General features: G+C 35.9%; 1 protein-coding gene across 1 annotated transcript in view; it reads right to left on the bottom strand.

Annotated features, from left to right (window-relative positions):
* Positions 1-26,025, bottom strand: part of ITPR2 (inositol 1,4,5-trisphosphate receptor type 2) — a 545,841-nt gene that overhangs the window by 186,338 nt on the left and 333,478 nt on the right. Inside the window, exons 38-39 of the mRNA XM_036758879.1 lie at positions 3,574-3,676; positions 2,692-2,879 (exon numbers count right to left, since the gene is read on the bottom strand). Of these exons, the coding sequence (XP_036614774.1) occupies positions 2,692-2,879; positions 3,574-3,676 (291 nt within the window). The remainder of the gene's footprint in view (positions 1-2,691; positions 2,880-3,573; positions 3,677-26,025) is intronic.

Below are 26,025 nucleotides of genomic sequence, written 5' to 3'. Positions count from 1 at the left end.
ACTTTACAGATGAGGAAACTGAGCTTCAGAAAAAGTAGATGATTTGACCATGGTTATGCAGCTACAAAGCATCGGCAAGATTCGAACACATCCTAACACATCACTCTTTCCACTGCATCAAGCTGCATCTTTCTTGTTTGATAAAACAAATTCAAGGCTTGTATTAACTACACCCACAATACGACCTTCAAACTCAACCTGTTATGAATGATGAGAGGCAGGATAATGTAGTGGACAAAGTGCTAGATTTGGAGGCAGACACTATGGGTTCAAATCCTGGCTCTGCAAAATGGTGCTCAGTACAACTTGTTCTCAATAGCCTTGGGAAAGCAGTATAACTTGTCTGGAATTTACTTTTCTCATCTATAAAGTGAGAAGGCTGAATTAGATGATTTCTAAAGTCCCTTCCAACTCCAAATCTATTATAATTCTAGGAAGGAAAGAACTTTTGTACTTTCTTGTTTCTACTAAAGCTCCAAGCCAAATACAAACAATTCAACAAAAATTGTCCTAAGTACCTACTTAATACTATGTGCAAAACATTGGACTAGGCACCAAGGATATGAAGGTGAAAAAGGGCACAGTTCCTTTCTCCAAGGAGCTTATAATGTCCTAGGGAGAGGGGAAGCAGAGGGGGGAAATGGTGATATTCCATGCACACAAATAAAAAGAATAACATGGTGGGGAGTGGGAGGAGGCTTTGGCAATGTACTCAAGGAAAATTTAAAGGAGAGATTTTCAACTGGAAAAACTAGGAAAACATTCATGACACCTTTTTTTGTGCCTTGAAGGGAAAAAAAGGAAATTGCAAGAGGCAAGGAATTGTAGAAAGTACATTCCCATATTGAAGACAATTAGCATTAATGCATAGGATAAAATTAGGAAAAAGATAGCAAGTCTGTTTGGCTAAAATGAGAAACATGTGAAAATAAATAAGAGTCTGTATCATTTGTTGAAATTACTAGGTTCTACTCTTCAGCACATCTAACTGAACGTGAATGTCCTTGTTCTTAAAATCTTCAGAATATATCATTGCTTTTACACTCCATGTTTCAGGGGAACAGATTCTATAATGGCCATGCATCTGCCAATCTTCAGTAGTATGCTCTAATGGGATGTGCAGGGCAGGGGTGAGGAAAGGAAAGAGACAAACATCATCCCGGGCAGGATGTGTATGTGTAGCAAGGAGCCTGGGGTTGTTTTCCCAGAAGCCACCTGGATCCCTGAAGTGGAAAGTACAGCTTCTGGAACAAGATCAGCAGATTCCCCTATTAGAGATGAGCAAAAGCCAAGCTGCAGTGGAGAATCTGGCAGAAGGATGGAAGAATACTGCACTTTTCTATGGCATCAAAACAACCTCCTGTGCTTAAGAGTGAACCAAGCTGATGTTATTTCCCACAATTTCACTTCCACAAGACAAAAAGAATGTGGAAAATTATAAAACATGGCAACAAAAATATTTATTTCACAAGAAAAATTCATTCGTTCTAGGTAGAAAACTTAGACAAATCCATTCTTTAACTGACTGCAAACTTAATTCTAATAATGAAGTATATAAGCTATATATCATTATTCAGTGCATTTTTTTATATAAAGATCACATCTTTAGAGTGGGAATGAACCTGAGAGGCCATCTAATTGAATCCCCTAATTTAACAGGTGAGGAAACTGAGCGTAGAGAATGATTTGCCTAAGATCACATAGATAATAAATGGGAGATGTAGGATTTGAACTCTAAATCTAATACTCTTTCCACAGAACTGCTGGCGGTCATTCATCTGCACAGACATCAAAATAACTACAAAAATGAATTCAGTGATTTTGGGGTGCTTATAGAAATGACTATTTTGTACATGAGATTAAATTTAATTTGAAGTGACAGAAAGACAAAGGCAAATTTTCATTATGTTGTAAGAAATCTAGCCATATTGGTGGGGGGAGTCAAAAGCAAACACTTTTGAAAAGGGACAGTGTCAAATGAGAAAACTGAATAAAGGAGGACAGGACAGGATGGAGGGAAATACAGTTAGTCTTTCACAACATGACTATTATGGAAGTGTTTTGCATAAAAATACATGTATAACCTATATTGAATAGCTTGCCTTCTCAAGGAGGGTGGATGGGGAGGGAAGAAGGGAGAGAATGTGGAACTCAAAATTCTAAAAACAAATGTCTAAAAATTGTTTTTACATGCAACTGGGAAATAATATATACAGGCAATGGGGGAATAGGAATCTATGTGGCCATACAAGAAAGTAAGGGAGAAGGGGATGGGGATGGGGAGTGGAGTGGGGTGATAGAAGGGAGGGCAGACTGGGGAAGAGGTAATCAGTATACATGCCATCTTGGGGTGCAGAAGAGGATAGAGATGAGGAGAAAATTTATAACTCAAAATCTTGTGGAAACAAATGATGACAACTAAAATAAATTTTTAAAAAATAAAATAAAATAATTATAAATAAAAAAATCTAGCCATATTCCAAAGTGATGAATAAATGCTGGCATAATATTTAGAAGGAAGATATCTAAATAACTTTAGTGAATAAAGTACACTAAGAATAAAAATAACACATAGATTATGTACCAAGAAGAAAACAGAACTGAAAGAAAAATGACACTTTTTCTTTTTTTCCAAGACAATTAGATTAGAAATGAAAATACAATAATGAATAAGATGCAAATGATGAGTACCTGTGTTTGAGTATTTCCTCCTTCAAGCAATGCAATGCCAAGCAAAATTCCTTCAGAAAAAATCTTGTCATTTTTGGTGTTCACTATAACATCTATGACAAGTTCAGATGCACCTTCTTTATCCAAAAGACACTGAATATCAGATACTGATATCCCCGTCTTATCTGAATCTTGTCCAGAAAAGTTTCCTGTGTGCAGAGGAAATGTAGATTTAAAAAGCCAGTAATTACAACTTTCCAAAATCTTAAAAAAAAAAGAACTATGAACTTTTAATAACAAGTTTTCTTATTCTACCTTACATACATAGAAAATCTGACTAAAATAGAATTTCAAAAACAAAATGTTTCATCCTGTCTATATCCAATAACTAAAAATAGTTTCACAGAGAAAATATTACTCATCACAAAAATCTTTCTGAATAATAAGGAAACGTTGTTTTCATTCTACAGATTAAGAAATTTTGGCATAGGGAATTAAGCTCATTGCCCGAGGTCCTAAAAGCATGTGAGTTAAAATCATATTTAATCCCTGATTATTCAAAGTGTTACATTTTGAATAATAATTTTCTGAAGTAAAATTTGACTTCATTAAAGCCAATCATGGTACTGCAATTCAAATAAATATACTAAAAGAAAAATAATAAAAATTCATCAGCCTCTATGAGTAGTTCTGATTATTTTATGAATCCACAATTCAACAGGATGATTTTTTCTTGGCACACTATATATATTCCTTATGAAGATATTGTGATATATGCCATGTTAAAAAAGTATCAATGTCAATGTTATAGAGCAGCAATAATACTAATATATACCTCAAATTTTCTAAAAAGAGATATATAAGAAATTACTGAATTATCTCCCAGTTCTAAAATTTTTTTACCTTGCCCAGTTTTGCTGTAGGTCCCTGACAGATGTCCATTCACACCAGTCCCATAATCACCTTTAAAATAACGATTTAACAGTATTTTCCTTAATGTGTTCCCCTAAAAAAAAAAGGTAGAAAGATCTGTTATTTATTTATTTTAAACAATGAAAGTAAGAAATGTAAGCATATTGTGATGACATTAATTCTTAAGAAAATGGGGGAAAGAGGTAGCATGGCACAGGGGATAGAAAGCTGGCCTTAGACTAAGTAAAGCCTGGTTTTAAGTCTCATTTCTGATATATACTAATTGTGTGGGCAAGACACTTAACCCCTCAGTACCCTAGACAATTCCCTCTAAAATTATACATCATAAAACAATTGTTGATCCTCTTACAAATGACAAACTAACTTAGAGATATAGAACATGACGGAGTAGAAAGGATGCTGGATTTGGAGTCAGATGAGCTAGATTTAAAATGTGGCTCTGCAAATTGCTACATGTGTGACCTTGAGCCAGTCACTGAATCCCACTGGGGCTCAGTTTTCCATCTATAAAATGAGATTAGACTAGGAGCCTTCAAAGGTCTCTTCCAGCTCTCACTCTATGCTCCAGAATTATCTAAGATTCATAGGCAAGTTAAATGATTTGTCTATGGTCATACAGCTGGACTAAACTGGCAGTTGCTGTGAAACCTTATCAGCTGGGGAGATTATACCAGGGTCAGACACCCAGCATCAGCATTTCCCCATTCTTTCTCCATTATTTGCAAAGCCAGTCCTGGAGGATTCCCAACATGCAATTCCTCTTCCTGACCTTTCCTACTCTTTCAGGTAGAAAAGGATTGGGGGAACATTTGACATTTTTTTTACTCTGTTTTAATAAACCATATGACCACAGAAAAGCCAAATACCAAAGTCTTAGTCTTACCAAAGACTAGTCAACAACTAATTTCCCATTTATCAGTGATAAGGACTCCAGATCTGCATGGGTTATTCTTTTTTTTTATTGGAATGATATTTTATTTCCATACTGCTAGATTACTGGTGAGTCTGGAGCTAGCATAACCTGGTTACAGAAAGACAGATGCAACCTCCAGAAGATAGGAGAGGAGAGAATAACTTTGTAGCCTGAGTGCTCTCTAGTAGGGAGTAAACTTTTGACCCAGGCACACATTCTAACATAATTACTTTAGTGTAAGCCACATGGTTAGAAATTATCATTCTTTTTGCAATTTATTACATGACAACTTGCATTTCTGTAGGCTTGAGGGAAGCCGGCAGAGCTAGTGTGGGTTGTTAACAGTGTTGCAGCACCTGACATGTAACCGTACGGAGGCTACTTAGGCCAACCTGTACTTTTGTCACAGCCGACTTAAGGTATAAAGTTGCAATAGAATTCTCCTAAGTCCTCACCAGTATAAAACATATTTCTTTGAACTGAGAATCATTTTCCCCTTATTTTACCATTTTAGTGACATAACTTGCTTGAATATATTCAGCATGATTTTTTAAAATAAGGCAAAAGTGTTTTCTGTTCTTTTTTACTGCGTATAGGTTGCTCAATGCAAACATGTAAATCCTTCCTCAGTAACTCTTAAGACATCATCATTATCATCATAATCATCATCTTCATTATCATCATCAAAAAGAAAAGTGATTATAATGTTCCTCTTAAAAGCAAAAGGTTACAAACTGGTCTAGCCATTCTGAAAATCATGGGAATTTTCTGGAATTATGCCCAGAACTGTCTATAGCCTTTGACCAAGGCTTACCACTACTAAGCCTACACCCCAAAGAAATCAAAGAAAGAAGAAAAGGATCTCTATATACAAAATTATTTACAGCAAGTCTTGGAGAATGGCTAAACAAATTGATATAACAGAATATTATTGTACCATGAGAAATAATGAAATAAGCAATATCAGAGAAAACTAGGAAGACCCTTATAAACTGACACAAGGTGAACTGAGTGCTAGGAAAACAATTTATACAATGATAACAGCATCATAAAGAAAAATAACTTTGAAAGATGCTAAAACTCTGATCAACACAATGCTAAATCACAAAGCCAAAAACATGACAATCAAACACATCATTTAACTCCTGAGAGAAAAAGAAACTTAAAATGCAGAAAGAAAAACTCATTTTCAGACAGGCTAACATGGGCATTTGCTTTGCTAGACTATGTAGATATGTATTGAGGGATTTTTTTTTTACATTTGCTCAGGTAGGGGAGGTAGTGGGATGGAAGGATTCATTTTCAAGAAACTTTGCTACTTGAAAAACAATTTTTAAAGTAAACTAGTAAATCTCTTGTATAAAAAAAGAAAGAGAAAGAAAAGCAGTTAAATGGCAATGCCAACAATATAATTTGAAATAACATTCTTCAAGCAGTCTCAAGAAACATAACACCATCCTGAGTGTCAGGGATGGCTTACCATCATATTAACTGGCATTTTTTTCAGCAATAATTACTAAAGACACAATCCCTATTGCTTGATATTTTATGGTTTCTACCTCTAGTATTTACTAGCATAGGAGAGTGAGTTGCCTCACACTTACATAACAACCAAAGTGAGTTTTGAAGAAACAGTGATGCATAGCAACTTTATTGTGACCCTGAATACTACTGCCTTACAAATTCTGCCAAGGGCATAAATAGGGAGGACAGAAGGAAGTAGAAACAGATTTTTGAGTTTTCTTAAAAGAAACCAGTCTGAATGGTCAAAGAATTGATCTCTCTGAAAGTAAAAACATTTCTTCAGAATCAAGTAAACCACAAATTTCACTGTTAATTTCATTATAGCAGATTATAACAAACTTACAATGTATGGAGTTGATGATTTGTCTGACAAAATACAATTTAAGAGATCAAACATTTCTTAAAATATCTCTTTTTTAGTTGTATTAATAACAGTTCATGCTACATACTAAGTATGCCACAACCATATATGATTAGAAAAAGCAGGTCATGTAGAATTCAATTTCAAGTAAATATTATTAAATAAGATTAATTCCATTAAGTGTTTAGCATAATGCCAGCACTGTACTATATGCTAAAAATACAAAGACAAAATGAGACAATCCCTTCTCAAGGAATATATATTCTGCTGGGATAAACCACATGTTTGCTGACAAGTAAAACTAATTTTAAGAAGTGGGGGAGCACTAACAACTGGGGGAATCAAGATTGCCTCTTGCAAGAAATGGCACTTGAGCTGTCTTGCTTAAATGGAGTTAGGGATTCCACAAGGGAAAGAATAAGAAGTTGGATGGTATAATGGATAGAGCTCTGGACTTTAAGTTAGGAAGGATTGATTTCAAATCCCAACTCAAGTACTTACTAGTCAAACAACGTTGGGTAAGTCATTTTATCTCTATGCCACATAGATTCCTCATCCTTAAAATGAGGTGGATTGAACTAAATGGACTTTAAAGTACCTTCCAGCTCTCAATCTATGATCCTAGGAACAATCAAGGAATAGGGGGCAGCCTATGCAAAGACATAGAGGCAGGAAAATGGCATGAAATATACAGGAAACAAGTAGGCCACTTTGGCTGGAACACAGAATGTGTTAGGAGAAATAAATCATGCAAAATCAGCCTAAAAAGAATATGTTTGAGTCAGATGCTGAAGGACTTTTAAGTGCCTAATAGAGTAGTTTATAATTTATCCTAGGGGCAATAGGAAACCATTGAAGCTTTTTGAAGAGAGGAGTAACATGGTTAGACCTGTACTTTACCAATATCAGTTTGTCAGCAGCGTGAAGGATCAATTAGAGAAGGGTGAAATTGGAGGCAAGGAGACTAATTAGGAGGCTGTTGCAATAGTCTGGGGAGAGGTGAAGAGAATTTATACTGGAGTGGTAGCCATGTGAATGTAGAGAAGGGATAAGATTGAATATGAAGGGTAAAGTAGAATGCAGTTAAGAATAATTCCAATGTTACAAACCCAGCTGACTGAAATGAAGATTTCAGTAGAAATTTCTGGAAAATTCTATCTCTATATTTTTGGTCTGAAACTGTGATTTCACTGGTTTAAGGAATTCCATGTCAGAAAGCTCCCTTTCCAATGCAACTGTTTTATAACATAATTTTAGAGTTGCCTGGGGCACTGAAAAATTAAGTGCCTTGACAGTATGTGAGTGGGAGAGCACATAGCTCTCAATATATTCATCTCTAGAACTTTATTTTCTGAGTTTTGTTAAAGAGTCCCCCATAGATTCATGTTCATCATTAACTTTAAATTCTTAATAGATCCTGTCTCATTGTTTCATAAAAGTTACAAATTCATTGACAAAGTACTTATATAAAAAATAATCTTTTCTTCTATCGAGGGGCCTAGGTGTAGAAAAGAATACTTTTACAGATCCAGGCCCAAGGACAACTATGAAGTGAAATTTTAAGTTTGGCCTCTAACCCCATGCTTACCATATGATAGAGATCTTAGAAGCAGGAAACTTGATAAGAAGCTCATAACCTACATAAGGAAGCAAGATTACCTTCTATATATAAGGAAAAACCAAAGTTCCAACTTCAGGCTACTGAGGACTTTGAAGACCTACATTGCATTTATTAGTGTTTAGAGTGGGGATCAGCTGCAGGCCTGAAGCTGGTGGAATGCCACCAAAAGTGGAAATCCCCTGAAGTTCCTCAGCAACTATGTTCTTTCTCACTTGAAATAAGAACCAACCAATGATACTCCAAAGTTTCTTCCCAATAAATTTTACTTCAAATGTCTAAATTTTATGCATGGATTGCTTTTCATTTTGTGATATGGTCAATGACCGACCACAAAAGATACTCATTTAGAAAGCACTGCTGCTACAAGTGAACTCCTTGAGAGCAGGTACTATCTTAACCATCTATTTGTATCCCCAAAACTTGACACAGTGCTTCACACATAGTAAGCACTTAATAGATGCTTTACTCATTCATTCTTCATAATGATTTGTAGAATGGAGTCAAGAATTATTCTTTCTAGAACCTTAGTACTGATGCATAGATGAGTTAATTAGTCTTCACAGACTCTCCTTTATTCTTTTGATTTTAGAGGTAATCAGAATCAATTCATAAAGATTTTAGTATCAAAGACTTAAAAAAACTTTTGGCAAAGTGATTTTATTGCTCAAACTATCAAGTCATACACTCTTTTGTCCCTTGTGTTCAAAGCTTTTTATTGCCTTAAAAGTTCCACATAATTACACAATTCAACAATGCCCTAAAATATCATGTGACAATCCCTGAGCCATTTTAGAATAATAGCCAGACAGACAGACAGTCAGGTGGAGTAGACAGAGCACTGGCCCTGGAGTCAGGAGGACCTGAGTTCAAATCAGTCACTAGCTGTGTGATCCTGGGCAACTCATTCAACCTTAACTGCCTCAAAAAAAAAAAAAATAGAATAATAGCCAAATGAAAAAAAAAAAAAGAAAGCCCGTAATAATGGAAATGACATAGGAATCCATGTATCTTAGTAATCAACAAAAATGGAAGAAAAAGTAACTATGGAAAATGTGTTTATCTTCTTTAGGAAGCATGGATAGTTGAAATTATCATTTAAAATCTTCTTTAATCCTTGAATGGCTTATGGAAGCACAACTCTGAAGGAATGACAACTTTGAATTTTTTCTTGCTAAACCATTGCTTTTATTTGCTACACAATTCTTGCATTTAATTTAAGTGTGTCTGGGAAACAGATGTATTATGATGGCAAATGTTTTGAATGTTACATCTGTTAGTAAAAATACAGAGAGGCTCAAACTGCTAATTAAGTATGAAATTGTATGTGTCGATTAGGAACCAGTTTCTTCTTAAAACTGCCTGATGTTCAAGGCACAACAAATTGAGTTGGTTTCTGGGAATATCTGTGTCCTGACCTGTGTGGGAAGACAAACCATTGCACTGAATATAGGCTAGACAGTTTCCATGGTTACCTCACACTACCTTAGGTGTATAAACTAAATATTATAAACAACTTCATGGAAATTAGAGTACAAGCCTCATAAACATGTTAGGAAAAATAATTATCATCCTCGAGAAAGATACTGCAATTTCCTTTTTGATATGTGAATAGTATTTTCAGGAACAAAATAAAAAGTTTAGAAGTTTTTATAAGGGGAGAGAGTTTCAAATAATCATTATGAACCCCTTAGTACATCTCATATGATTTTAAGATGACTGACATGTGCAGGCACTAATAACATTAAATAAGTCGAACCAAATTTCATTATCCTGGCCATGGGACTTCCTATTTTTCCCAAATGAATGCACAATGTGATGAAAAATGCATCACCCCATTTCATCATTTTCCTTCTTCCCATGAGACAAGACCATACATCTTCCATATGAAGTTTAAAAGCCAGTATTATTTATCTACTATTTCAGATTACAATAAATAAAGCTTCATTATGCTGCTCCAAGTCTTCCTAAAGACAAGGGACAACCATACCTCCAATTATACAAGCAAGACAATACATGTTTCATTTGATTCCTGTGAGGTTATTGATGGAAAAGTGGGAAGAGTCACAGGCCTTTCCAAACATCACATCTTTTGTCTGACAAGCAAAAAATGTATTATCAGTATTCTAAGGATAACCATTGTCCCTTAAACTCCACCTTATATTGCCTGAGCCAGTCTATTCCTGATTATATATAACTGCCATGGGATACAGAAGAGGAATACAGAAGAGCATTGATCATTTCAACTAAAGATATAATGAATCAAAGGTAAATTATAACAAAATGTAGCTATTATTTATACTGTTGACTATGAATCCTTATATCAATTTCCTTTCTTCTTAACTTAAAGGCTTACTGTAGCAAAAAGCTTACTAACCCTGAAATTAGAAAAAATCTAAGCTATTGGGCTCTCCTTTCAATAAATATGAATTCAGACAAGTTCTAACTCTATTCTCCCATCTAGAAGCAGCAAGGAACAGGGATAAAAGCACTGGATTGGGTGTCAAAGGACTTGGCTCTGAACCTTGGCTCTGCCTCTCCTGTTGCATTTCCAGATGTGACCTTGAACAAGTCATTCCATTCCTTTATCTGTAAAATGACAGGGCTGGACTAATGTCTAGCTCTAAATCTATGGTCCCAGGATCCTATTGCATCTGAAAGGGAGCTAATAATACTTGCATTTACTCCCCTCCCATTACCCCTCAAAGGAGCAACTTGTGAAATGGAGGTTTGGGAGGTGGGGAGAGAGGTGAGTCTGGTCCTGTGATTTCACTGGTGTAAGAAGCTCCTTGGTGAGGAAGCTCTTCTACCAAGGAAGATTAGCAACTGTTCCATAGTCTTAGATAGTAGTCCCCTGAAAAGAGGAGAGGTTACATAATTTGTCCATGGCCACAAAGATAGGAAATATGTAAGATACATGTTTGAAACCCTACCTCCCTAACTTTGAGACTGGCTCTCTACCCACTAAGTCACACTGATTAGCATAAATGTACTTAGAACACTATGGAGGTGAGCTGGGTGGCACAGGAAAACTCATCTTTCTGAGTTCAAATCTGGCCTCAGACACTTACTAGCTGTATGACCCTAAGTAAATCACTTAACTTTATTTGCCTCCATTTTCTCATCTGGAAAATGAGCTGGAAAAGGATAGTAGAGATTATTCAGAATATATATAACTCAAACCCATGGGTTATGGATCCATGGAGCATGGGCTCATGTTCATGAGGCCTAATGTGAAACTGAACTACCATTCAGTTTAGAAAAAGGACACTTCCATTTGTTTGCCTTTCTATATATATTGAAATATTAGATCTCTAACAATCCATTAAGCCCAACCTCACCATTTTAAAAATAAAAGAAATGAGGCCAAGTAGGATTAAATGGCTTGCCCAAGGCTATACCAACAGCATCTAGATTTCACAGTGGTAGAATAACAATTATCAAATGTCTGAAAGAATAATTATCAAATTTTGAAAGCACTCTAATATTCCTAAACTTAAAGTACACTGTAGGCATGTTGTATTTCTTACTCTAAGTATTAAGATGCAAGGTTTTGAATTCCAGTGTGTGTGCATGTATAAGCATATGCGTCAAGTACATGAGTCAAATTCCTGAATTTCATCAGTCTGTGTCACAAGCTTTCCATTAACTGTAATATTCAAAGGTATATATTTAATTAAACCTGGTCTTGGGTGGCATTTCTTGCTTCTTTAAAGTGATACATTAAGGAACTAAATAATTATTACTGGTTCTTCTAATAAAGTCAAGCCTAATAATTTATAAGATTCCTTAGAGCAGTGTTTATGTTCCTGGGCTTTTAAAAATATGCCTCTCAGAATTATATAAATCAATTTCTAGCCTTGCTAGAAGTGATAATTATCAGAAGGTAAATTGCTAAAAATTTCATTGGATTGTTTGTTGTCCTGACACATGCTTTCACAACTTTGTTTGGAAATAATATCACATCAAACCATTTTGGGTATCTTACATAACAAGCTACAGTAATTTGAAACCTGTCAGCTACAGTAACTTGCACTGTATGTGCAATTATACCACCAGAATACAGACTTCAGTTCATTTATTTTCTACCTGCTGCCAGGAACTGTTTTAAAGGCAAAATTAATTTTGGAGTTTCATCTTTATCTTGATTTAAGATACTTTAAACCTATCTCAACAGTATTCAAAAGAGAAGTAAGATTGAAATAAGGACTAATGTTAAAGTGCCTCGTGAATTTCTTGGTTAAAACATGGGTAAAAGCTATGCTGGAATCTAAACAAAACCTCATGATATCTTCTTCTTGTATTTTCAGCAAAAGATTCCCACATTAAACTACAACAAGTCAAAGAAGTTATGTATTTTTTTTCATCAGTTTGAAAGACGCGATTGTTAGTTTAAATGGAAAAATATGTATCAGTCCAAGGTTCGACAATTTATGATATTCTGCCTCAGCAGTCATTAGCATATCCTTTACAGTCAAAAGTAACATGATAGCCAGTAGGAAAAGGAAATACAGTACCAGTAAAATAATCCTCATACTCTATGCTACAGTGAGAAGCAGAAAGATGCATCCATTCTTTAAGATAGAAAGTACTGAAAAGGGAAAATTATAATTGTTACTCAAGAGATTTCCCCTCTAAACAAACTCACACCAATATAGAGTTGCAATGTTAAAACAATGAAGAGCAAAGGAATGGAAAAAGGGAAAAAAAAAAAAGGAGCTTCTCTCACTTTCTGCATTCAATAAATAGAAATTCTTTATTTAAATTCTATACACTTTATTCACATTCAGGGGCAGTTTGGTATAGAGGATAGAGCCCTGTACTTGGAGTCAGAAATATCTGAGTTCAAATCCCGCCTCAGATATTGGGCATACCACTAAATCACTCTGGTCCTCAGTTTTCTCATCCACAAAATGAAGAAATCAGACTAAATGGATTCTGAGACCTCTTCCAGTTCTCAATCCATGCTTCTACATACTTAATTTACTTGTTTATTCTGATGTTAGTCATGATACAGATGGTCAACCACAGTATATAATGCATTTTCCTATGCCTTTGAAAACCTGGCGTTACCTACATTTTTATAAAAAAAAAAACACATATGGGTGTGTGGATCTATAAAAGCAACAATAATAACAGAAATAGCCCTTATTCGTTTAACGATTTAAGGCTAACAAAGTGCATGCTTCAAAACAACCCTGTGAAATAGGTGGTGCAAGCACTATGCCCATTTTCTAGGAGAAGAAATTGAGGCACACAGCTAGTTAATATCTGAAGCAGAATTCAAATCTAGGTCTTTTAGACTCCAAGGTCAGCACTCTCTCCACTTTTTCTTTATTCATTTAGTCTCTTGGAGAGACATAAGATATGAAGTCCTTTTTCTGTTTGATGCTTGTGGTCCAAACTACCATTTCATGAAGTCCCCAGGTCATGTGTACTTCATTCTTGGCTCCATGCCTCAATTACTGAACTTCTCTACCTCCATGCCAGTAAGCCTTTTCACCACGGAGATACCTTTGCCCTTTGGTCCTCTGTTCTGATTGGTGAGTCCCTGGTTCAGATCACCATTTCTTGAGAGGCCATGTTTACTTCACTCCCACATTCTCTGGACTTCTCTACCAACTCACCAGTGTCCTTGCCTAAGGCAGATATCCACTTTTTCCCTCCTCCCAATTTTCCTTTATGTGCCATCTTCCCCCATCAGAATGTAAGCTTTTTTAGATAGTGACTATCTTTTTTACTTGTATTTATATTTACAGAACTTGTAAATATATTGTTCCTGTCACATAGTAAGCCTTTAACAAATGCTCTACCTAAAATTTTTATTATAATGTCACAACTTTTAGTTAATTTTGAAGTAGTAAAGATGCAGTCCATTACTGAATATTGCTTACAAAATCCTACTTGTTCCCTATTAATATCCTCATTGTTATAAAAATGTAGTACCCATAATATGTCACTTTAGAATAAAATGTGCCAAAGTGGCCTATCTTTAATGTGCTCAAATTTTGTGATAGAAATTCTAGAAAATAACTTCCCATAAGCACTTGTAAATGCTGATTTCATATATTATAAAATACATGAAGACATTTTTGTGGGCTGACACATTTTCAACACTGATATTCAACTCTGATATGAATCTGAAGTTTATTTCCAAGGAGTAGTTTTATTGTAGCCCCCCCCAACATATTAAGAAAATGTGAAACATCACATACAGGTGTCAAGTATGATTCTTTTTTATCATTTCCTTTAAATATAACAGCTAAACAGCTCATCATCTGCTACTTAATGTATAATACAAATGGCATAATTTGAGTATAAAAACCATATTCATATACTTTTGCATGTCATTATACTGTGACTGTTAAACTACTAATAGTATGCATTTTAAAAGCACATACTTTTCAGAGTTTCTATTATTAGCCTGTAACTGTCAAAACTTCTCATATAGATTATATATTTTTAGTGCCCCCTCAATAGAATTGTTGTATCCTATGCTGTGGCCATCACTGTAAGGTGCCAATAACTTTATGAAGTCATTGTTAGTCAAATGAAACAGGAGAGTCTTTGAAAATAATAAAACAATTTCAGATGATGTCCAGAGATCCATCACAGTGATGGGTCATATATCATCATTCAAAGATGTAAATAGGAAAAGAACTGAATTCAATTACGGTAGGGTAAGGAATGAGCTAATCCTTGCCTTTCCCATTTTTTTTTAGATGTAGCAGTTGGTTAAATGCACTGACAATAATGAGCAATCCCTCATTATTCATCATAATTCATTAATCAATTCATTAAATCAAGTCTGAATGCACTCATCAACAAAGTTATCTCATCTAGAGTCAAATTTAAGAGCCAGAAGGCTGTCTTCCAATGCCATTTTAAAAATTTTATTCTGATTATATTATTTTGACTACTGAAAATACTGCTACATGCCCACACCATGTTTTACTCCAATGAAGTTGTTTCACCCATGTACTGTGGAAAAAACGCTGGACTTGGAGTCAGAGGATAGGATTTCAAATTCCACGTCTGTTGCTTACTACATATGTGACATTGAGCAAATCATTTAACCTCTCTGAACTACAGTTTCCTCATCTGTAAAATAAGCTGGTTTAGACCAGATGCTTTCTAAGGCATAATTCTACTATTTAATGACAGAGAATATGCCAATTACAAAGTAATTTTCCCCTGTAATGTAATAAGAGAATTGCTTATAATATAAATAAAAGCATATTAACTCCTATCATAAACATCATAGATTTAGAACTGAGAGTCTTTGTAAAGGTAATCTAATTGACCTGCAGAACCCACAAAAGAGCAAAGGGAAGCAAGGCTCTAGTCCAGGACAGCCTGGATGGTCTTTGGGTGAGGTCTACCCCGCACAGAGCTGGGAGCGGAGCGGAGCGCAGCAGAGCCCAGCATGGGCGGCGCGGACCAACCAGACCAGGAGCCCGGCGGAGCCTGCCCTAGCGCCCTGAATCAGTGAGCTGCAGCAGTTACCAGACTTCTCAACCTACAAACACCAAAAGACAATAGAGAAGGTTAGTGGGAAAAGCTGCGGGAGTGGAAGGAGTTCCCTGTTGGTTTGGCTACCGCCCGGGGGCAGCAAAGGTGGGGCAGCTACAGAACTGCAGCTGCAGTTGCTTCCAGCCCCAAGCCCACCTGGTGGGAGGAATTAAGTAGTGGATCAGAGCAGGAGTGCAGAGCCTGCTGAAGAACTAAATCCAGTCCGGGTTGGGGGTTCTTGGGGAAGGAGGAATGCTGGTGTAGCAGAGCCGGCGCATCCTCGCAAGCTTGGAACATAGAACTCTTTAGTCTACAAGCAGTCATACTCCGCTGAAAAACTCAAGGGTCCAGTTAGTTGGTTGGGAATATGGCCAGGCAGCAAAAACACACCCAGATTCAGTCTCAGACTTTGGAATCTTACTTTGGTGACAAAGAAGACCAAAACATACAGCCAGAAGAAGTCAACAAAGTCATAGAGCCTACAACAAAAGCCTCCAAGAAAAACATGAACTGGTCTCAGGCCATGGAAGAGCTCAAAAAGGATTTGGAAAAGCATGTTAGAGAAGTAGAGGAAAAATTGGGAAGAGAAATGAGAAGGATGTGACAAAACCATGAAAAACAAGTCAATGACTTGCTAAAGGAGACCCAAAAAATGCTGAAAAATACACTGAAGAAAACAGCACCTTAAAAAATAGACTCACTCAAATGGCAAAAGAGCTCCAAAAAGCCAATGAGGAGAAGAATGCCTTGAAAGGCAGAATAAGCCAAATGGAAAAGGAGGTCCAAAAGACCACTGAAGAAAATACTACCTTAAAAATTAGATTGGAGCAAGTGGAAGCTAGTGACTTGATGAGAAATCAAGATATTATAAAACAGAAAAAAAAAAAAAGGAATGAAAAAATGGAAGACAATGTGAAATGGCTCATTGGAAAAACCACTGACCTGGAAAATAGATCCAGGAGAGATAATTTAAAAATTATTGGACTACCTGAAAGCCATGATAAAAAAAAGAGGGCCTAGATATCATCTTTCAAGAAATTATCAAGGAGAACTGCCCTGATATTCTAGAGCCACAGGGCAAAATAGAAATTGAAACAATCCACAGATCGCCTCCTCAAATAGATCCCAAAAAGAAATCTCCTAGGAATATTGTCGCCAAATTCCAGAGCTCCCAGATCAAGGAGAAAATACTGCAAGCAGCCAGAAAGAAACAATTTGAGTATTGTGAAACACAATCAGAATAACCAAAGATCTAGCAGCTTCTACATTAAGAGATCAAAGGGCTTGGAATACGATATTCCGGAGGTCAATGGAGCTAGGATTAAAAGCAAGAATCACCTACCCCGCAAAACTGAGTATCATGCTCCAAGGCAAAATATGGACTTTCAATAAAAGAAGACTTTCAAGCTTTCTCAGTGTAAAGACCAGAGCTGAATAGAAAATTTGACTTTCAAACACAAGAATCAAGAGAAGCATGAAAAGGTAATCAAGAAAAAGAAACTACAAGGAACTTACTAAAGTTGAACTGTTTTGTTTACATTCCTAAATGGAAAGATGATGTGTATGATTCATGAGACCTCAGTATTAGGGTAGCTGAGGGGAATATTCATATATGTATGTGTGTGTATGTATATGTGTGTGTGTGTGTGTGTGTGTGTGTGTATATATATATATGTTTGTGTATATATATAAATGTTTATGTATATATATGTTTATGTATATATATGTATATGTGAGTGTGTATGTATGTATACATGTATGTGTGTGTGTATATATATATATGTATAGAGAGAAAGAGAGAGAGAGAGAGAGAGAGAGAGCAGGCACAGGGTGAGTTGAAGATGAAGAGAAGATATCTAAAAGAAATAAAATCAAATTAAGGGATGAGAGAGGAATATATTGAGAGAGAGGGAGATAGGGAAAGATAGAATGGGGTATATTATCTCGCATAAAAGTGGCAAGAAAAAGCAGTTCTGTAGGAAGGGAAGAGAAGTCAGGTGAGGGGGAATGAGTGAATTTTGCCCTCATCAGATTTGACCTGAGGAAGAAATACCATACATACTCAATTGGGTAACTTACCCCAGAGGAAAAAAGGAGGAAGAAGAAGATTAAAAAAGGGGGGGATGATAGAAGAGAGGGCAGATGGGGGTAGAGGTAATCAAAAACACACACTTTCGAAAGGGGACAGGGTCAAGGGAGAAAATTCAATAAAGGGGGATAGGTTAGGAAGGAGCAAAATATAGAGAGTCTTTCACAACATGAGTATTGTAGAAGGGTTATACATAATGACACGCATATGGCCTATGTTGAAGTGCTTGACTTCTTAGGGAGGGTGGGTGGGAAGGGAAGAGGGGAGAGAATTTGAACTCAAAGTTTTAAAAAAAGATGTTCAAAAACAAAAAAAAAAAGTTTTTGCATGCAACTGGAAAATAAGATACACGGGCAATGGGGCATAGAAATTTATCTTGCCCTACAAGAAAGAAAGGGAAAAGGGAATGGGAGAGGAGTGGGGTGACAGAAGGGAGGGCTGACTGGGGAACAGGGCAACCAGAATATATGCCATCTTAGAGTGGGGGGGAGGGTAGAAATGGGGAGAAAATTTGTAATTCAAACTCTTGTGAAAATCAATGCTGAAAACTAAATATATTAAATAAAAAAAAATTTAAAAAAGGTAATCTAATTGAACCCCACATTTTAGAGATGATTAAAGTGAGGTTAAGTGACACACAAGTAGTATCAGAGCTATAGGTAACCTAGAAACAAAAGTAACAAGAAACAAAGTAAAAGAAACAAAAATCTGGTATTTTATCATGGTTAAATTAGTAACTAACTAAAACATTACCTGTGGAGGTTTAGCTAAATAGACCCTCTAAGCTACTATTAATGGCCTTATTAAACTGATTATAGAAAGTTATATTTGAAAATAAGCATACATTGAAAACAATAAAAAGAACAGGAGTATAGTGGAAAGAGAAGTGAACACAAGGCACAGGGTGCGAGTTTAAATCCCAGCTCTGTCACTCACTATCTATGTGACCTTGGCCAAATCACTTTCTCTCTGTGGGCTTCCATATCTTCATTTTTTAAAATTAGAGACTAGATGACCTCTAAGGTTCCTTACAGTTCTAAATCTATGATCTTATGATCCTATGAAATCTTTCTGTAAGAAGAAACAATAACTGCAGCTCTGCTGCACTAGATGAAATACATGTCTTATCTTTCTTCATATACCAAAACTGAAGCACACTTCCTTAACATTTCAGTTCCCTCTACTTTCTTAGTGCTTAGGCAGCTCTATTACTCTTTCAAAAGGTCAGAAAATGAACATCAACTTCTCTCCAGGACTCCTTGTTGAAATTTCAAATCCCATTTGGAAGGAGCTGAGAGGGAAAGCAAAACACCTAGCATGGATCTTGGTCACATCCCAGTTGTTCTTCAAGTGCTTATTAGTAAAATAGTGCCTTGTCTTCTTTCCTGGGATTCACTTTTTAAGATATTATTTGTCACCCCCCCCCCTTTTATCTTTTTGTGAAAAGATAACATGAGCTTCCACTTTCAAAATATTTGTTATTTTAAGCTATTAGGAGTTAACTTCTAATAAAAGGTCCTAATTATTTTAAGCCACTGAGTATCATCTCAAAGAGAAAATAATTTTAAAGAATGTCAACATGCCACCTACATACATAATTTTTAATTCCTGTTCACTAATGTTCATTATGAAAATGATTAACAAAATGATTTTTTATTTCCAATTATGAGCCAGGCCATGGACAAGAACATTTTCTCAGTCTGCAAAACAGCTTCTAAAATATTATGCTAAGACATACTAAGACTGAAATCTTACTGCTGTCAGAAACAAAATGTTTTATTCTCCTGCTCTGAGATTTTTTTCCCTCATTCAGCCAAGTTACATAATGCTTAATTTTAGCTCTTTAGTGCCACAATGATATATATGCAATGCAAATATTCGTGTTGGAATTACAACAGCAATTTATCAATTCATGTGCTACTAATCAACCCATTTGCTTTCTAGTGTATAACAGTAAAAGCTTATCTCATGCAGACTCACGCATCATTCAAATCAATCTAATTGAATTTCAAGGCCAAGAGCATTGTACAACACGTGATGTGTCTCCAATGGAGCACAGTGCCAGACACTGCAGGCGTTACATAATCACATGCTGTTGTTGGCTGGGAAGGACAGCACTCTCAGTCGCCTCATCGACTTGGCAGTTGGTGTCTCCTCCAATCATGCCCCACAGCTTTAATCTGCACACAGTGTTCACATGTACAGTCACATGTTTTGAGACCTTCACAGCAGCAACTGAGAATGGAACTATTTTGCTACTAGTAGAAACTGTTCCTTAAAATCATTTCTAAGGTAAAAAAAATTGTATCAAATTAAGGAATATCTATGATGCTAAAACTTTTAAGAAAGCACACAAATACAAATGTCCATAGCTAATATTCTTTCCTTTAAGACTACTGCTATACAATATCATGATTTCCACTTTAAATTTAACTTTAAAACTATAATTATTGGGTCAGTCTGTGATAATATATTTTCTAATATTATACTTGTACCTCTCAGTTTCTAACATTAGCTGGCCAATGTTTAATACTGCACAGAAGGGACATTATAAATCTTTCACCTTGAGATACAAAGATTATTTAACAGGTCAATTTGGGAAAATATAATTAATAAGCATCAAGCACATGGTCCCTAAGGTTGTCCTTCTTTCTGAAGCTGAACATGGATATACATATTTAATACATAAACATATGTAGATAGATCCTTTTCCATCTTTCTCACACATGCCCACAGCACAAATCTTACAAGCTATAACTTATTAGTTATGAAAAGGCAAATAAAAACACATAAATGTGTTTTAAGATTCTACCTTGATTCTATTTTTGCTTTTAGTCACTTTATTTTTAACATCACTAAAGTACAGGATTCCAGATCCTAGATCAGGTCAGTTTCCATAGCTTCAATCAAGGAAACAAAAATTTCAGCCTATATAGTACTATCCATAGTGAATAAACTTCTGAATCCAATGCTAATCAATAAAGAAAGAATCTTTTCAAATACATATTAAGTTCATTAAAATTTTGGTATGTTTATATCCCTCCAAACAAAGCCAAATTTGTATAAATTTATATTGATAATCAAAAGGCAAATTCATTTTCAAGCAATACTTACAAAGCCTTTCTACTATGTTTCACTGATTCTTCTATTCATAAAGTCATGGACTTTTGGAGCTGTCTGTATTTCAAAATAAAAACTAAGGCATAACCAGCTGACCTACCAGTAAGTTTCCAAACTAAGAGAGAAATGTAAATCTCAATACTAGGTGGCACCCAAAGAAATTCACTATGGTCCAACAGGAGGAACAGAAAAATGTTTTCTTGCCAGTACACAGTTACCTGTCTGGTGAATATTGAACAAGGCTAATTCTTTGCTTCTTAGGTTACTTCACAATGAGGGAATAGGGACAAAAGTGTCCATGATTTAAAATAGGAGAAAAGGAAATCTAAAGTGAGTCAGGAGAGAAAGGTATACTCCAGGTCCAGTAGGTGTATATTCTTTTCAACCACACAAACGAATAAAATATTATAGCAAAAAAAAATTTCTGAAGTTGTGAATTTGAAGTAAAAGTGTACTAATTGCAGTAAAGAAAAAAAACCACTGTCATTTACACACAGCAATTCTTATTAGGCTGTACACTAATAGAGTTACACATTTTGTTGCAAAATATATGGTCCCAAATACTAATCCTGAGCTACATTAAGACATAACCAGAATAAACTGTTGTATGAAAATGAAACATTATATCTCACATAATTTCCTTGTTTTGCAAACAGGGAGAAAGAGATGCATAGGGAAAAAAACAACATAGATAACTTTAAAATGCATTGTTTATTGATTCTGCTTTTTGTTTTTTAAGGAGAGCAAAACATAGAAATGCAGGATTTCTAAATTTATGAGAAAGGATCATGGGAGATGTACGGATTACAAAACAGAGATCTTCTCACATTCTCTATTTCTAAATCCATAGATCAGGTCCGTATTACCTCTTACCTAAAATTTTATAATCTTCTCCTAACTGACCTCCCTATATCTAACTTATTATCTATTTTATATACTATTACCAAGTTAATCTATTTTAAATACTTTAACCCTGCTCAGAAAATTCAACAGCTCCTCCATCGCATTCAGAAAATATTTAAATTAAAACCTCCCACAATTTGGCCATACTCTCAATTTCCAATTTCTCTTTTCATTGACCCCCTACTTGAATGCTCTATTCCAGTCAAACTGGTATATTACTTGTCCTATTTATGTAGTAACCTATTATGACAGTATTATCATCTCCAAGTTTTAGGTCATGACATTACACTTTTTAAAAATCCCTACTACCACCACCCTTCTCTCTGCTTACCTAAGTCCTATCCTTCATTAAGTCTCACTTCACAAAATAACATAATCATACAATTCTGGAACCAGAAAAGACCTCAGAGCTCCATGGTTCCCAACCTGTACTTGAAAAAGAATTCCCATTATAACATTCCAGATAAATGATCATCCATTCTGTGCTTGGAGACCTCCAATGAGGCTAAAGGCCTCCATGGGTGGCATCTTATAGTTTTTTGATAGCTCTAAATGTTCAGGAAGTTTCAAATGACACAAAGTCTAAATTTCCCTCTTTGCAATTTCCACCATTTGCTCCTCATTCTACCTTCAGGGGGCAAAAATAACAAGTCTTGCATAAGATGGCCCTTTAAGTACCTGAAAAATGTTATCATGCCAACCTCTGAACTCTTTCTTCTACAAGTTAAACATAGTCATTTCTTTCAACACAGGTACATATAGGATGGTTTTGAGTGTTTTATCAGTTTGCTTACCATCCTCTAAGCACTTTCCAGCTTATTAAAGTCCTTCACAAACTATGGCACTATAATGTTGATGCAACGAAGATCTTTCCCATCCATTAATAGCCCTATGTGACCTGCTTTGAGTCCCTGAGTCACATGAAAGCCTGAGTCACATGAGCCTGTGGTGGGAGGAGCTTGCCGAATGGGTGGGGCAGGAAGGGTGCGGCGGGAAGTGTGAGCATGGTGGAGCTAGGAGAGAGAGGAGGTGGAAAGAGAGAGTGGAGCAGCTGGTGTGGGTGAGAAGGGTGTTTTGCCTAAGGGAGGTTGTTTGTGGGGAGGCCTGAGGGGAGGGAAGGCTTGGGGATGGCGGTGCCCCCTGCATTGGTAATGTGTATAGATTTCTTTGTTGCTATGATGGATTTGGCTCTCTAGTGTTGGAGTAAATGTTCTGATTTTGTCCTCATTGAAGAGAGTCTGTTCTATCTTGCAACTCAAACCTGAGAATATGCTTGTATAGTCATAGCAGCCCCTGTGGGTATGTCACTAGCGAGACAGACACCCAGAACTGAACACAACATTCCAGATGTAGTCTGACCGGCTCCCCCAGCACAGTGGGATGATCACGTATTTATTCCTTACTTAATTAAACTCAAGATCACTTTACTTTTTTGGCTGCCATAACATTGTATTGAGTCATAGTATGCTTGCAGTCCACTAAAACCTCCAGAACTTTTTTCAAAGTGCTAACCATACCTCTCCCATCTTGTACTATTGAAGTCAATTTAGTTATCCCTATTAAATCTCTCTTAATAAATTTATCCCAATATTTCCAATAGATGGCCCTATCATCCAGGGTGTTAGCTTTCCCACTCAAATTTGTGTCATCTGCAAATCTGATAAGCATATCATCTAAGCCTTTATCCAAGTCACTGATAAAAACCTTAATGGAGCACCAAGCCCAAATCGCTGGGACATACCAATTGAGGCCTTCTGCCAAGCTGACACTGAATAATTAATGAGTACTCTTTGAGTCAGACCATTCAATTAATTCTAAATCCATCTAATTGTGCTATAACAATAATAGCTAGCATTCATAGGTAGTGCTTTAAATTTTGTGAGATGCTTTACATGTTAAAAGAAGGAGAAGGGAGAAAAAGAGAAAGAGGATCTTGAGCCAAACAAAAACCAGACTTGGCTTGCAAACCATACATTACTGACCCCTAAACTGAAAACTGAAATTCTTAAGGAAGAAAGGAAATTTGATGAGAAAGAAAAATAAGAATTGTCTGGTGAGACCAAATATTTTTAAGTAAATCTTGTTTAAAAATTCAAAGACCATTCTTAGCTCACTAGCTACATAAAAACGGGCTGGTTTGGCATACAGGCTGTAGTTTGCCAATCCTGATTCAGTCCAAGGAGGTCTGCCTATCATTCTTCTAAGTACTTTGAAATCTGTTCTCCACAAATCTAGGGTGCATGTAAGATCTACCCATATTTCTTCTTATTTGTTACAAATCCTAAAAGGTACTGATCTCTTTTCTCCTGAGGTTTCTGTCATTTATATCTCAAGAACCATTTCCTTCCTTTTAATGAAACTCAAGTTCAATCAGAATGTCACCTTCTTGGTTCCTCTGACCTTTAAAGACTGCAATTATCATTAAAATAAGTCAAAGATACTATTATCTTACCTTGGATCCTGACAGAGTTCCAACAAATTTCACTACAACTGAAGCCCCACATGACTGCTACATCATGATTCTTTGTGATCTGCTTAAATTTCTCATCTATACTCAGAGGACAAAATCATTCTTCATTTTCTCCCACTGATAATCACTCAAAAGTTCTCTAGCATGGCTCATTCTTCTGGTTACTTCATTTGCTCATATTAGTATATGTTCTTTAAAAACAACAATATCCTGCCCCTGTCATCTTTCTGTCTTCTGAATAAGTTATACTTTTTTTTTTTTTTGCAGGGGGAAAGGCAGGGCAATTGGGGTTAAATGACTTGCCCAAGGTCACACAGCTAGTAAATGTGTCAAGTGTCTAAGGTCGGATTTGAACTCAGGTACTCCTGACTCCAGGGCCGGTGCTGTACTCACTGTGTCACCTAGCTGCCCCAAGTTATACTCTTCTAGAAGCATTCTAGTCAAGACTTTTATCCCATCAAATTTCAATGATATCTGTAAGGTCAAATTGACTCCTTCCATTAGAATTTCCAGTTTATCTTAATTTTTGTCACAAATTAGCCTTCCCTAAGCACACATAAGTCTATGATTATCTTTCCTCAGCTATATTTGCATGTATTACCTGTTGTTAATTGTTTGGTATTCAGACTACATAGACATATCACTGCTTGTTTTTTTGTGCATATGGCCTATCTGTCCAAATGGATGGCAAGCTGAATGAAGGCAAGGGATAAGGTTTATGTCTTTTTTTCTCCTAGCTCATAACACGATGCCTTCCTTGCTCATGATAAGAAGAATGCTAGGAAAGTGCCAGAACTTTATAAAGTTCTGAAAATACCACATTGACAATCAGGAGGCAAAAAGCTTCTGATATCACACAATACCCTACCTGTCTACAGTCTGGTGCACATCTTCATATCATTCAATACAGTCTACTGAGGATTTTATTCTGTGCATCTTTAATTTAATTGAAGAAGTCACTGGGAACACAGGATTCACATTATAGGAATTTGCTTCACAATCAATTTTCACAGAATTCTATTTTGTAAAGCACAGGATAGCCAACAAACATTGTTAACTTCTTAAAAAATTAGTTTAGTGTGTATCATAGCAAGGGAGTTTTCTCTAAATTGCCTTACAATGGTGCCAAAATATTGACTGAGGGATATACTAATCTATCATATTGTTATAATAAATCAATATCAGTTCCAACCTAATTAGGAAAACTAGAGTACTGAATTTTTACAGAATCATGGCACCTAAGACAGTCAGATATAATGTAGGCTATTTGCCTGTCCAGGAAATATTATACCAAGAAAAAAATAAAGGTATCTGTCCTCTTATTCTCTTTTTTAGGGAAGAAATTCCCCTACCATCCATCCTCCCTCATTTCACTTCCCCCTAGCCCTTGACATCCTATTCCAATAATAATCAGACTTTAAGAAACCTGCCATTAGAAACTTACCTGAGAATATCACCCTAAGCATGTTCAAAATCACTCTAAAAAGGATTAGAAATATATGAGATTGAAAAGGCAATGTTTATATTCTTTCAGTAAATCCAGGTTTACAATTCATAAAATTCCTTCTCTCTGTTAATTAAAACTGCACTTATCCTTCTTAATATTGTTTTCTTTAAGTTCACAAAGTGTCATAGGCTGGTGACTTGCAATAAGAAAAATTGTTTCTGAACAGTTACTGATTGGCTTTCCTCCATGTATTTAGATTGAATACAGACCCCAAGAATATGAATTTTATCTTCATCTAAGGACTTTTCATTATTCCTATAAATGTATTTGCACATACTGTAGTCACAGTATTTGTATTCCTATTCAAACCCAGAAGAAGAAGAAAAGAAGTCAGAGAAGAATGGCTGAAGAAAGTGGAAAAAGCAAAGAAAAAACAAGATTGTGAATGGCTAGTTACAGGAAAAG

The sequence above is a fragment of the Trichosurus vulpecula genome, chromosome 5 (assembly GCF_011100635.1).
Source record: "Trichosurus vulpecula isolate mTriVul1 chromosome 5, mTriVul1.pri, whole genome shotgun sequence".
Taxonomy (NCBI): Eukaryota; Metazoa; Chordata; class Mammalia; order Diprotodontia; family Phalangeridae; genus Trichosurus; species Trichosurus vulpecula.
The sequence above is the reverse complement of the archived record's forward strand: the minus strand, read 5'-3'. Positions and strand labels throughout refer to the sequence as shown.